Source organism: Jaculus jaculus, chromosome X, assembly GCF_020740685.1.
Source record: "Jaculus jaculus isolate mJacJac1 chromosome X, mJacJac1.mat.Y.cur, whole genome shotgun sequence".
NCBI classification, from domain to species: Eukaryota; Metazoa; Chordata; class Mammalia; order Rodentia; family Dipodidae; genus Jaculus; species Jaculus jaculus.
Window position 1 is genome coordinate 100610889 of NC_059125.1, and position 13282 is coordinate 100624170.

At 37.4% G+C, this 13282-nt stretch overlaps 1 protein-coding gene across 1 annotated transcript in view; it reads right to left on the bottom strand.

The window, feature by feature from the left end:
• Morc4 (MORC family CW-type zinc finger 4) overlaps positions 1 to 13282 on the bottom strand; it is a 65143-nt gene that overhangs the window by 12147 nt on the left and 39714 nt on the right. Inside the window, exons 10-14 of the mRNA XM_045140470.1 lie at positions 9892 to 9981; positions 6930 to 7058; positions 5585 to 5650; positions 5027 to 5078; positions 3533 to 3702 (exon numbers count right to left, since the gene is read on the bottom strand). Coding sequence (XP_044996405.1) covers positions 3533 to 3702; positions 5027 to 5078; positions 5585 to 5650; positions 6930 to 7058; positions 9892 to 9981 — 507 coding nt within the window. The remainder of the gene's footprint in view (positions 1 to 3532; positions 3703 to 5026; positions 5079 to 5584; positions 5651 to 6929; positions 7059 to 9891; positions 9982 to 13282) is intronic.

Consider the following 13282-nt stretch of genomic DNA (forward strand, 5'->3'; position numbering starts at 1 on the left):
ATATAGAGAGAGAATGGGCATGCCAGGGTCTCCAGCCACTGCAAATAAATTCTAGATGCATGTGCCACCTTGTGCATCTGACTTACATGGGTAATGAGGAGTTGAACCTGGGTCCTTACACTTCATAGGCAAACACCTTTATCACTAAGCCACTCCAGTCCCTTTTTGAAAAAAAATGTATTTATTTATTTATTTATTCTCTTTTACATAGAAGCTTCTCTTTGGAGATGGTGGTGATTACTGGAGGGATTTAAAAATGGCCAAAGTGCTGAGAAGTGACATTGGAATGTTTAGTAGTAAGTGAAACATCTCTATCACACCCTTCAATGGTAGAAGAGGAGTATAAGAGTCAAAGGAAGGGGGGAGGACTGCTTACAATGCTGCAATTTTGACACCAAGTGGCCTTGATATTCATGACTTTACAGTTACTGACATTACCTACACAAGACCTGTATAACAGAAGGAAAAATGATGACATCAAAATAGAAGAGAGTCTAGTAGGAAATAAGAAGAGATTCAGTGGAGGGGGATTGGGAGAGGGACAAGTAGTGGTGGGAGGGGATTATGAACATGGTATATTGCCTATAGGAAATTTGTCAAAATATTAAAAAGTTTTTTGTTTGATAGTATCTTAGAATGTTGCCCAGGCTGATTTCAAACTCCTGGGATCAAGTGATCTTTCTGTCTTAACCTCCCAAGTTGTTAGGACTACAGGCAAATTCTACTGTGCCCACTTCCCCACCAATTGAATCCTTCTATATGCAAGCTTGAAATCATACAATTATTATAGTTTACTAAACATGTGTGATATTAGCAGAATCAAGTATAATGATCTATTGAAAGAATCTTATTCTCAATAAAATAAAATTACATATGAATTGTCAAAGTACTGCACCTTTCACTGTTGCTTAAACCTCACTTGGCATAGCATTCCATGAACTCATAAAAATCTCAACAAAAACTGATGAGGTATGCCACCCAATGGATGTACTGTAGTACTACACTCACAAAATACCAGACATAATATACAAAACAGCATTTGTAATCCTCTTGAGGTTACTAAAGACATTACAGATTTATCAAACAAATACTGGAATAAAAGGAAAAATGCTGAGAACAGAATAAGTATTTAAAAACAATGTCATGAGTATGCCCAGCAGACCAAGGTAGAGAGGTAATAACGTGCTTCAAAAAGACAGTGTTGGGGCTGGAGAGATGGCTTAGCAGTTAAGCGCTTGCCTGTGAAGCCTCAGGACCCCGGTTCGAGGCTTGATTCCCCAGGACCCATGTTAGCCAGATGCACAAGGGGGCGCACGCGTCTGGAGTTCGTTTGCAGTGGCTGCAGGCCCTGGCATGCCCATTCTCTCTCTCTCTATCTGCCTCTTTCTCTCTCTGTTGTTCTCAAATAAATAAAAATGAACAGCAACAAAAAAAGACAGTGTTGTTGTCAGGTTCCCATTGTTGGTAAAAATCACCTAACCAAGAGCAGCTTGTGGGGAACAAGAGGTTTATTTTGGCTTACAGATTCGAGGGGGAAGCTTCATGATGGCAAGGGAAAATGATGGCATGAGCAGAGGGTGGACATCACCCCCTAGCCCACATAAGGTAGACAACAGGAACAGGAGTTTCTGTTTGCTAGTGCCAAAGGGGGAACTGGCTATAACACCCATAAGCCTGCCTCCAACAATACACAGCCTCCAGGAGGCATTAATTCCCAAATCTCCATCAGCTGGGAACATAGCAATCAGAACACCTAAGTTTATGGGACACACCTGAATCAAACCACCACACACAGTATTCATTGAGCACCCTTTCAAACCTATGATGAGAACTGAAAAAAAAGTACTGACGGGAATAAGGTATAGTTAAGCTCAAACTACAGAGACCAATGTGTATTCTATTTTTACCCCTTTACTATACTATGGAAAGTACATCTTATAAAGTATTTCTTCAGTATAACTCAGATTTAATCATTATTAATTATTATTAATCATTAAGTGCCTACTATATATATTCCAAGGGATTCTTCTAGCTGCTTTCATATAGACTGTAATTGAATTCTATTAAGAATTCTATTAGTTTTGCTCCTAAAAGCTTGTTTCCTCTTCAGACTATCTGCTCATGTTTAGGATACCTAAAGGTTTCTCCATTATCTATATTTTTTAGCTTTTTTTTAAAAATTTTTTATTTATTTACTTGAGAGTGACAGACACAGAGAGAAAGACAGATAGAGGGAGAGAGAGAGAGAATGGGTGCACCAGGGCTTCCAGCCTCTGCAAACGAACTCCAGATGCATGCATCCCCTTGTGCATCTGGCTAACGTGGGACCTGGGGAACCGAGCCTTGAACCGGGGTCCTTAGGCTTCACAGGCAAGCGCTTAACCACTAAGCCATCTCTCCAGCCCATTTTTTAGCTTTTTAAGGTAGGGTCTCGCTGTAGCCCACACTGACCTGGAATTCACTATGTTGTATCAGGGTGGCCTCAAAGTCTTGGCAATCCTCCTACCTCTGGCTCCTGACTGCTGGGATTAAAGGTATGCACCAAAACACCCCACTTATTATCTACATTTTTAGGTGTGTAAGCATAACAGAATAGATGTGTACACCTGTACTACTTACCTAAGAAGAAACAAATAGGTAAAGGATCAGTATCATTGGGGAGGGGATTAATTTGCCCTCTGGAATAATCTTTTTTCTTTTGAAGCAAGGTCTCACTCTCACCCAGGCTGACCTTGAATTCATACCATAGCTCAGGCCAGCACTGAACTCGTGGTGATCTCCTACTTCAGCCTCCCAAGTGCAAGGATTAAAGATGTATACATCACACTGGCTCCATTTGATGTACTCTATTGCCTCTATTGTACAATATGTTAAGAAGCTATCCAAGCAGAAAAGGGTCACTAAAAAGTACACACCACCCATTACACAAGGATTATGTGATGATGACTATAGGATTTTCTACTATAAACAAGCAAATCTGGCTCAGCCCTACAATGAGGAGAACATCAGAGAAAAGAATGCTACTAGAAATGCTGTGTATATTTTTATGGGGGCAGCTATACTACTCAGTACCTCAGAGACTCCTAATATCTACATAAATGAATCCTTGTGCTCCTTCTTGCTATATGGACTAAACATTGATGAGGTGCTAGAAGATGAATGCATAATACCCCAAACCAAACTTTTACTAATGATTTATTCTAGAAAACAATGCATAATACGATCAAATAGCACAAACTTCTACTACTTATTTTTAAATGTGGCAAATGCTTCCTAGGCCTAATAAGTTCTCAAAAAATTTAATATCTTTACATTTATCAACAATGCTAATCTGTATAGCATGACCCTATTTATATAGCACTGTTATCATATCCATGACTCCATTTTTATGATTCATAGCATAATGTGAATACTTAATGAAGATCACTTAGTACAGTGATCACTTAAATATAAACATGATAGAATATATACCAAATTATAGGAACATATAATCTAACGAATAGTATGGAAAAGGGATGATGTTTTTAGTCACCTGGAAAACTGCAAAACACTGCAATCAAGAGGCTTAAGTTGAAGAGGTGATCTTCTTTCTTCAACACATGGAAGCAGGCTTGGGCTACTGATTCTCTCATACCCAATTGTCTTGTCATTCAGTCCAGCCATATGTTGAATAGTAGGAATCTTCAGTGGATTACTGAATACCTACCAAGAGAGAAATAATTCATAAAAATCCCAAATTCAAACCAAATACCAAAAGATGAGTCAATCCTCCTGATGCTAGGAAAGAATGCTTGACCAAATAAAAAGAAACTGTTTCCTCCACAAAACAAACAGTGCACAGTAATGTACACTAAAACACAGGGACATTTAGTTACCACCCTTTATCAGCTAGATACCAGCAGACCACCCCCAACTCAAGTATTGGCTCCTGGACCTATCCCACCCACAATATAAACCAAGTCCCCAATCACTGTCTATTTCTCTCTTGTGACCCAATTGAAGGCTAGGTTTTCATTCTTCTGATATTTGTGATGAGAGTAGGGGTTGAAGGGGAAGCAATGCAGCCAAGTGTCTGCTGGTTTGTGCATGCCAGAGACTATCACATGTTCACAGTGCACACACACAGAAACATGCACCTGGAATCTTGTAGTAGAGCCAACTTATGAAAAGAGTAGGAATAATTAAGGTGAGGGAATAAAGGGGAGGCAAACTGAATGAGGACAAGGCAGTCCTAGGAAATCACCCAGTCACTACATTGGTACAGAGTATGAAACCTGATTGCTCATATGCCTGGGCTTGAGCAGGGTATCTGAAGAAGTATTTGTATTAAACTGCCTCTCTCCTCACTAGTCTGACCTGCCCTGACTGAGGATGGGAGAGGTGAATCTAGCATGCTTCTAACAGATCTCTAGGAAATAGGGTCAAAAGGGAAACCATGCAGTAAGGCAAGGATGGGTGGGGGAGATATATGGGTGCTATGGTGGCTGTCAGGAAAAGTGTGTCCCTAAAAGGACGGCCAACCTTATTGCACCCTTCAGCGTCCGGAGCTGGGCAACCATGTCCGATAGACAGTGCTCCTGAAAATTCAAAACAGCAGAGTCTTTATAAAAGCCAGCCAGCCTGAAAGCAGGGATGGGGGAGGCACAAAGAACCAACCCTTCTTCCCAAGAGAAAAGAAGAAATCACTTCTGAAGTCCTAAAAGAAAGGAGACAGGAAAACCAGACACTCAAGAGGAGCACCCTGTATGAGGATGGAAGACATCTGACTATTCTGTGACACTAAATGTGACATTCTCACTTCCCAGAGTTGATACTAAACCCATATCTGGAAAACAAATAACTTAAATCTCCTGTTTTAAGTGAGTTGAACATAAGGAACAGAAGATCAACATAAAACCCAAAAGATCCAATAAGAAGAAAAGACATGAGAAGAAATCCTTATCATTTCTACACAGCTTTCTCCAACCTATGTCCTCTGTTGGGGAAAACCGTGTGAGGAAAGGAAGAGGGTGAATTTGTCTCTCACCTGGTGGTTGTCATTTTCCATGGGTTTCTTCATCTTCTCAACATTTTGATCTCTACAAGATAAAAGTGCTATTTTGACTTGACAGACCAAAGTATCAGGATTTAAAGTACAAGGCCAGCCTGGTCTACATGAGCTATATAGTAAGACCCTGTCTCAAAAGTAAGTCCTATTTGTTTCATTCGTGAAATGTCTCAGTTTGAAATGAATTATTAGTTTTGTATTTCACATATTATGTTCATTTCAAATTAAATATAAGCCTCAATGAGGAACTAACTAGGGTTCTTCTACTCTTGAATTGTGCTATTAAAGAGTTTTCAAATATTCTCTGTGCGAGAGACAGAGATAGAGAAAGGAAAAAGACAATCACAAGTTTAGACATTCTACATATTAGAAGATGGTTAGAAGGGATGAGGATAATGAATTGGCAGTGCAAAGAAGGAAGGAGAGAAATATTAAGTGCCCTCAAAAAGTATGCTTCTTCCCCAAACATCCATCTTATTACAAAGGGTCAGGTTCATCCATTCTATGATGCAGATTACCACCTCATGTGTACTCAACTGTTGTTTAGCTTTGCTCAGGTATAAGTCATCGATGCCATCTTGTTCCTCTGGAACAGAGCACCTCCTGTGGGAGAGAGAAATCTTTTTGGAAGCAAAATATGTTCTTCACTTTTATCATTTATTTTCCTTATGACTATAATAAGGCAGCTTAACAGCCCTTTAACATTATACAATTTATTTCCCTCTCAGTACAAAATCTTGCTCTATGTATAGCACGATGAACAGAATTTTAGGAGTAAAACCAAAATGAGTATTGAAAATTTATTCAATGGTTAAAATCAATCCAAGAAGAAAAAAATAATAATGGCAATTAGAAACTATATTATATCTGTTTTACAAGGGAGTAAAATGGCCAGGAAATCTCTCTCCTGCACTAAGTGTAAACAAACAGAAGTTAAAGAATTCAAAAATGAAAGTTCTAAGCACTCCATCCCACAGTCTGATCACACCATGTCATTTGGTCTCCTTGGAAAGATACTTAGGCATATCTGGAGACTGTAATGGAATGTTATAAGTGACAAATCTAGCCTTCATTTATTTACTTTCTTCCATTTTAAACATCTCCCCTAAAAAGCATACTCTGTTGTGTAGCTTTCTATCAGACTATCAGCATTCATCCTGTGAAGAAAGTGACAGCTGGATTGAAGCAAAGTGATTTCTTATGAGCATATGTAACTCATGAACAAAAAAAAATTGTTAAAGTTAATAACCATGGATATGTCAGGCAGTGTTTATATGTTTAATGCTACAAGGAACATATGGCGTATTAGGAAGACAAGCCTGCAAACAAGTAGCATTGAATGTGCAAGATACTATTTACATTGATTCTGGAAAGGAGGCATATTAAATTATTGACACAACCTGGAATGTAAGGATCTTAGTTTTAAAAATTATAAATCCAACAAGAATTCAAAAATGTACACATAAAATGCCTCAAACTATAAAATAGTATATTAAAATATCAAGAATCAAACACTGTGGAAAGTCAGATTAAAATCATTATAATTTGTCAACAGGAAATGTTACCACTAAGACTTCGGCTTTTGAACTAGTTATGATTTGGATAAGGAGATGGAATATACAAAGTCATTTCAATCAAGAGAAATTACACTGCTTAAGTCATGGAGGAGAGAGTAACCATTGCATATGCGAGGAGTAGTGCCTGACTAAAGCACAGGCTTTGTGCTAAGAATATAAAGAAAAATAAGGACAGATAGGTAAGTTGTGGCCTCTTAGCACAGGGTGGTTGGATTGTAAGCTCAAGAACATAAACTTGAAATGTTTCAGAATATAAAGATAATTCAAGCTTTATTCAAGCACAATATCAAATCATGGAACTTTACCTGTATTTTGGATGGGGATTATAGTAACAAAACCATCTTGCAGGTAATGTGGATGGATCCACCTTTCCAGGAAGCTTCCTCCATTTAAGACATTCATCACACTGTACCCATGTCTGGTCAGGAAGCTTCCTAAATGAGGAAAAATTGAACAGTATGATTATGTATATCTTAGCTCTGTGATTTGTCTAATATTAAAAAGGTACATTCAGACAGTGAAAAATACTTTTAATATTTTTATTTACAGAGAGAGAGAGAGAGAGAAAGAAAGAAAGAGAAAACAGGCCTGCCATAGCCTCTTGCCATGAACTCCAGACACAGGCACCACTTTGTACCCCTGGCTTTGTATGAGTACTGGAGAATTGAACCTGAGGCCATTAGGCTTTGCAAACTATCACCTTTAACCACCAAGCCATCTCCCAAACCCTGAAAAAATTTTTTTATATAAAAGTGTGTTATAATCTTGATATTTAAAATACATGCATTTGAACATCATAGATGATTACACCAGATACAGATAATGAAATATAACAGTTATTAACATGGTAAGCTATCATTCTTCCCAGAGGCCAAAAGTATTACTTATCCTTGGATCTTTAATTCCAAGAAAATAAGATAATTTTAGCTTAAAATTTAGTGATGTGAGAAAAGGATTATGTACATTTTATTTCAAGTATTATGTATACATTATGAGTAAGAAATGAACTATGCAGAATCATTTTATTTGCTCTGTCCAATCACAGAAGAGATATAAAATCTCTTTATAGGAGTTTAAAAAAATCCATTGGGGCTGGTGACTGGTTATATAGCTCAGAGACAAGGTACTTGTCTACCATGTACAAGGCCATGGATTTAAGCCTCAGCACCCTTTTGTTTATGCTTCAATCATATTTTGATTAGGTTGACTCTGATAGTCCCAAAGTTAATCTTAAGGGATAATATAACAAAATTTCCTAACTGGAATGTTTTCTCCTGACTAACATGGGTTAAATTATTAGAATAAAGTCTTCAAGAGCTTAATTATTAAAGATTTATAACCACTCTCATCCATATCCAGAAGTGCACAATCAAGTCATGTAAACCTCAAGGTGAATGTTTTTCTGTGAAAATTGGTAGCCCATATATGATACATGTCAAACGCTAGAGTGTGAAAGTTGCATTGGTGAAAGAAAACCAAAGGCTGGAGAAAATATGAGGAGGAGAAAAGCACCTCAGGCCCATTTTAATACTAGGATTGGTGATTTTATATATACATACATATATATATATATATATATATATATATATATATATATATATATATATATGCTGCTTTGATACCACATTTTGTAATAAACTTGTGTGGTTCTTATAAGTCTTAGTTCTAGTTAAATATAAAGTAATCTAACTTCATTATGGAAAGACTAGAAAACTCAGAATGATATACGGAAGAAGAAAGGTATCACTCAAATGCAATGTCCAATTCTTTTAAAACTCTGCTTTGATAAAGTTTGTGCACATACTTGCAGCCTTTAAGCTCTAAGCTCAGGCCTGACCTCTGGTGTCTATATACTTCCACACAGCCTCTGTTTTATTTAGAGCCAGTAGAAAGCAATTTCAGCCATAGTGGAAGAGGAGAAGAAAGGTCATGTTAACTTTGGTTCTACATGCATTTGTCCCTAAGAAACTCTTGTAGGAAGATGCCAATGTTACTCTTGGGAACAAGCACACTTCAAGGCAGGAACTTGCTGCTTAAAGGTTATGTGCAAACCATAGTGGGGAATCCTTCAACCCAGAAAAGGAGAGGTTTATAGTTCATGTTTGCACTAAATGGAATGTTAAGGAAACTGCACTACACTCTCCTCAATACATCCCTCCAGAAGAGTTTAGCTTTAAGGTCATTACTGCTTATAGTTGAACCTTACTCTAGCATGTTCTACTTTTCTAGTCTTTGGAAAGTTATTTAAGCTGTTGGTGAACCAGTCTTTCCATATGTAACAGAGTAATAATATTTGCCTACCTCCGAGTTGTTGGGATGACAAAATCATTATATATAAAGAACTAAGAACAGTGTCTGTAATTTAAGTACATGGTAAGTAATTACCATTATTAATGTTCTGCTTCCAGCTATTACCTGTTTTAGAAACATGAACATCTGTTTCACTACACTAACCACTGCTAATTTGAAAAGCATCTTTTCTTAATTAGAATTTTTAGGCAAGACATGGCAGAAGCACATGAACTGAGAGATTTTTAGAATAAGAAAGATGCATTCAGATAGCCTTCAGGTTGCATTTGAAACAAAATTTGTACCATGCATTTGTTTAGTGATCTCTATTTTAAAAAACTGACAGGGTGCCTCCTCTCAAAAGAGGGGGCAGTCTAATTTCTAACACTCTGTCTTGATGGTGGTTTGACTGCATATATATTATCATGTAGTTTATCTTCTATATTACACTCCTTTCCTGACCAACAGATGAATTTCAACTTGTTCTATGTCTAAGTCATGTCACAGACTTATTTTAAAAAAATCTACTTTTCATCTAATATGGTTGGCTCTGTGTGCTCTGAAATACCAGTTCAGTCCCAACCACATTCAGTAGGAATAAAGAGAAGGAAGTTTGTTAACCTGCCTCAACAACTACTCTATGCCATGTACTGTGATAAACTTATGGGACCACCTAACTCAATACATTTAGAGAAGCCACCAAGAAGATTCAGATATTCTACCCATGAGTGTCTTCTTTAAATGCTAATAAATGGCCCACTATATTACATTGGCTCTACTAAACTAATAGTATCAAACTCTTCACATTTATGATCCAAACCACATACGAGCTAAACCAGAATGAGAAGGTGAAAATGTGTTTTCTTATTTTCAGTTAATTAAAACTACTTCTGTAGAAATACTATTTTATTATTATTCCTTCCATTTTCTATAAGGACACTGCCCCTTCTATTTTTACATTCTGTACATGGTACTGGCCTGGATGTAGGTAAAGTCTCAAAATTTTCTTCAGATGCTTTTTCCTTCCAATAAGCATTGAGCTTCTGGGCAAGGGCATTTATTGTCATCCTGAAAGAAAAGGCACAAAGTTTTTCAAAGTTCAGCACTTGTTGAACATTTTTTTTTTAATTTCTGAGAAGCTCCTATTTAAACAGAAGTCAGCAATTTAAAATGTGTAGCAAAATTATGAAAATCTACACCTACCTTAAAAACTAACATGGAAACCAAATGCCTTTGAAAACAAATCATCATAATGGTAAAGTAATAATGTTGACTAGTCACTTTGGTTGAAAAATTAAAATGGTCATAAGACCTAAAAAGCCTAATTTTATTGAGTTTAAAGGCTTATATAATCATGGCAAGGTTGAGTAAGTGGACAGTAGAAACTGATATCACAAATTGCAGAGACAGGACAAAGCCCAATACTTGTAAGTTGACAGGACATTATTAAATTGTCAGATGATGACAGGCTAGTAACTCACAATCAAGTTGAAAATCAAAGGATCACATAGTGTACCATATCTATTACAAATCAAATATTAACTTGGTATTTCCATATAGTTCCTCAGCATCCAAACACTGGCGATCACATCACAATCATAACACCAATGGGAAAACATTCCTTTAACTTTTTTTGAGGTAGGGCTTGCTCTAGCCAAGACTGACCTAGAATTCATTATGTAGTCTCAGGCTGGCATCAAACTTACAACAATCCACCTACCTTGACCTCCCGAGTGCTGACATTAAAAGTGGGTACCACCAAGCCTGGCTCCTTCAAACTTTTATAGCATTGGTGTTATTGGAAGCTATATCTGAGCTCTGTCTGATGTCTAATTAATAATTCCTCATAAATTCTACAGCCCAGGATTATAACCCAATGTAGAGCCATACACATTGAACACTACAAACTCAGAATTCTTTAAAATCTCTTCATTTTCAGAACCATTACTCAAGGTGTTTGCAGACCTCTCTTAAAATTTATTTTTATTTATTTGAGAGAAAGAGGTAGAGAGAGAGAGAATGGGCACATCAGGGCTTCCAGCCACTGAAAATGAACTCCAGACACATGTGCCACCTTGTGCATCTGGTTTATGTGGGTCCTAGGGGACCGTACCTGGGTCCTTTGGCTTTGTCCTAAGGCATGTGCCTTAACCACTAAGCAATCCCTCCAACCCAGCAGACCTCTTTTTGAGAGTGATTCTTCCTCACCTCTACTTTACTCATTTTAGAATAGATTCTCACTACACAGATACATTAAAATAACCATGTAACATCTCCCCTATCAACTCTTGTCCCTTTCCAACCTGTTAATGCTCTCATATCTCTGGTAATATTTTTCCCTAAAGTCAAAGACATAGAACTATGCCTAATTTCCTATTTCAAAAGAAAGTTTGATGGGCTTCTGAGAAAAAGACAGGGTAGGAGGCACATGAAATCTGTCTCCTCACCTAGATACAATTACACTGGCATAATCTGCCTGATCACAGAGCAATAGTACTAATGCAAAAAGTATGTTCTTTTAACATTTTACTTCACAGCTGCTATTGGTGTCTCCATCTGAGTTCTAGTTATTCTCCAATTAATATTTACACAGAAGTAGTTTTGGAACTTTTAGATGCTAAATTGTGGATAATTTTGGTCAATTTCTGTTCCTAGCACAATAGCAGCTACACAGCCCCCTCCCTAGCACTATGGCAGAAATCCTGCATATATTTCAGGGATAGCTACTTGGAGCCAGTGTAGGTAAAAAGGATGTTATCTTCCAAATATAGTGAGCCTGTGTTCTCGTCAGTGCTATTTATGATCACGGAAGCACAGACAAAAGGTCTTTTTTTGTTATTGCATCTCCACTATAAGCCTCACCTCTTCTGGCTGAAATGATATTCAGGATATTCAACAAGATGAAATTCTGTTAATCTCTTCATTTTTTCCTGCTTTTGAAGACAGACATTAAAAGCTAAGACATTTAAAAGTATTCATGTATGTATGTATGTGTGTGTGTGTGTGTGTGTGTGTGTGTATGTATATATATATATACACACACATACATACATACATATACATATATATACATATATATAAACATACATGCACACATACATACATATATGGATATATGAGAAAAATTAGAAAGTAACTCAATTTCTAGTGAAAGAGGCAGGCTTAGGAAAGAAGTGAGATGATCTTGCTCTCTCTCTCTCTTTTTTACAGGTAGAGCAGGCTTACCTGGAACTCACTCCATAGTCCCAGGCTGGCCTCAAACTCACAGAAATCCTGCTACCTCTGCTTCCCAAGTGCTAGGATTAAAGGTATAAGCTACCATGCCTGGAAAGAAGGCCTCTTTTAGACTTTACATTTCACCTGTTTCTTATCACAAAGATAGCTTATGAATCCGGGGAAAGAGTGGAAAAATCTGGTTTCCAGAATTATCATGTTGTTACATTGAAATATCTAGTTTTCAATAAAAATTACAAAATGCATCAGAGAAAAGGGTAAATGTGATCCATTCAAAGGAAAACAAAGTCAAAAGAAATTGCCCCTGAAAAATGATTGATGAAGCTAGGTGTGGCAGAGCACACCTTTAACCCCAGCACTCAGGAGGCAGAAGTAGGATCTCAGTGAGTCCGAGGTCAGCTTGAGATCCCATAGTGAATTCCAGGTCAGCCTGGGCTACAGTGAGAGCCTATTTCTAAAAACAAACTAAAATCTAATGATGGTATACCAAAGTCTTTAAAATTTTGTATTAAAGCTTCTCAAAGAAACAAAGAAAAATGTAAAGACAGACCTATAAAGGATGTTAAATGATGTTTCAACAAAATGGCATTTATAGTAAAAAGCCAGAAAACCTAAAAAGAAACCAAAAGGAAATGTGGAGCTAAATAAAATAAATGAAATGAACAATTTACTAGAAAGATTCAAGGCCGATATGAACAGATAAAATAATTAGAAATTATTAAGATGGCACAACATGAAAGAACACAAATTTAAGAAAAGTAATCAAAGCAAGGTTTCTCAAGAGCAAAAAATAAAGGTGGGCTCCACCTCATGGACAAGGTTCCAGACCAAGGCTGAAGTGGAGCAGGTGGAGATGCCTGATGGGAAGAAGAGAAGAAAGGTCCTGGAGCTCCCTTGACACTGAAGCACCAAAATTTGGTTGTGGGACAAAGGCAAAGGGAAGTCCCTTCCTCTCAAGAATAAGAAGCCAAAGCCCCAGATGAGCCAGTGGGGACAGGAGACACAGCAGCTGTCTGCTAAGCAGGCATCTAGGAAAAAAGTTAAAGGAAACAAGGTAGAATCCACTTCAACCAGCTGGTCAAACAATATAAGCAGAAATTGCTGAGGCCTTCTAAAGGCACACTCTCATCAAGAG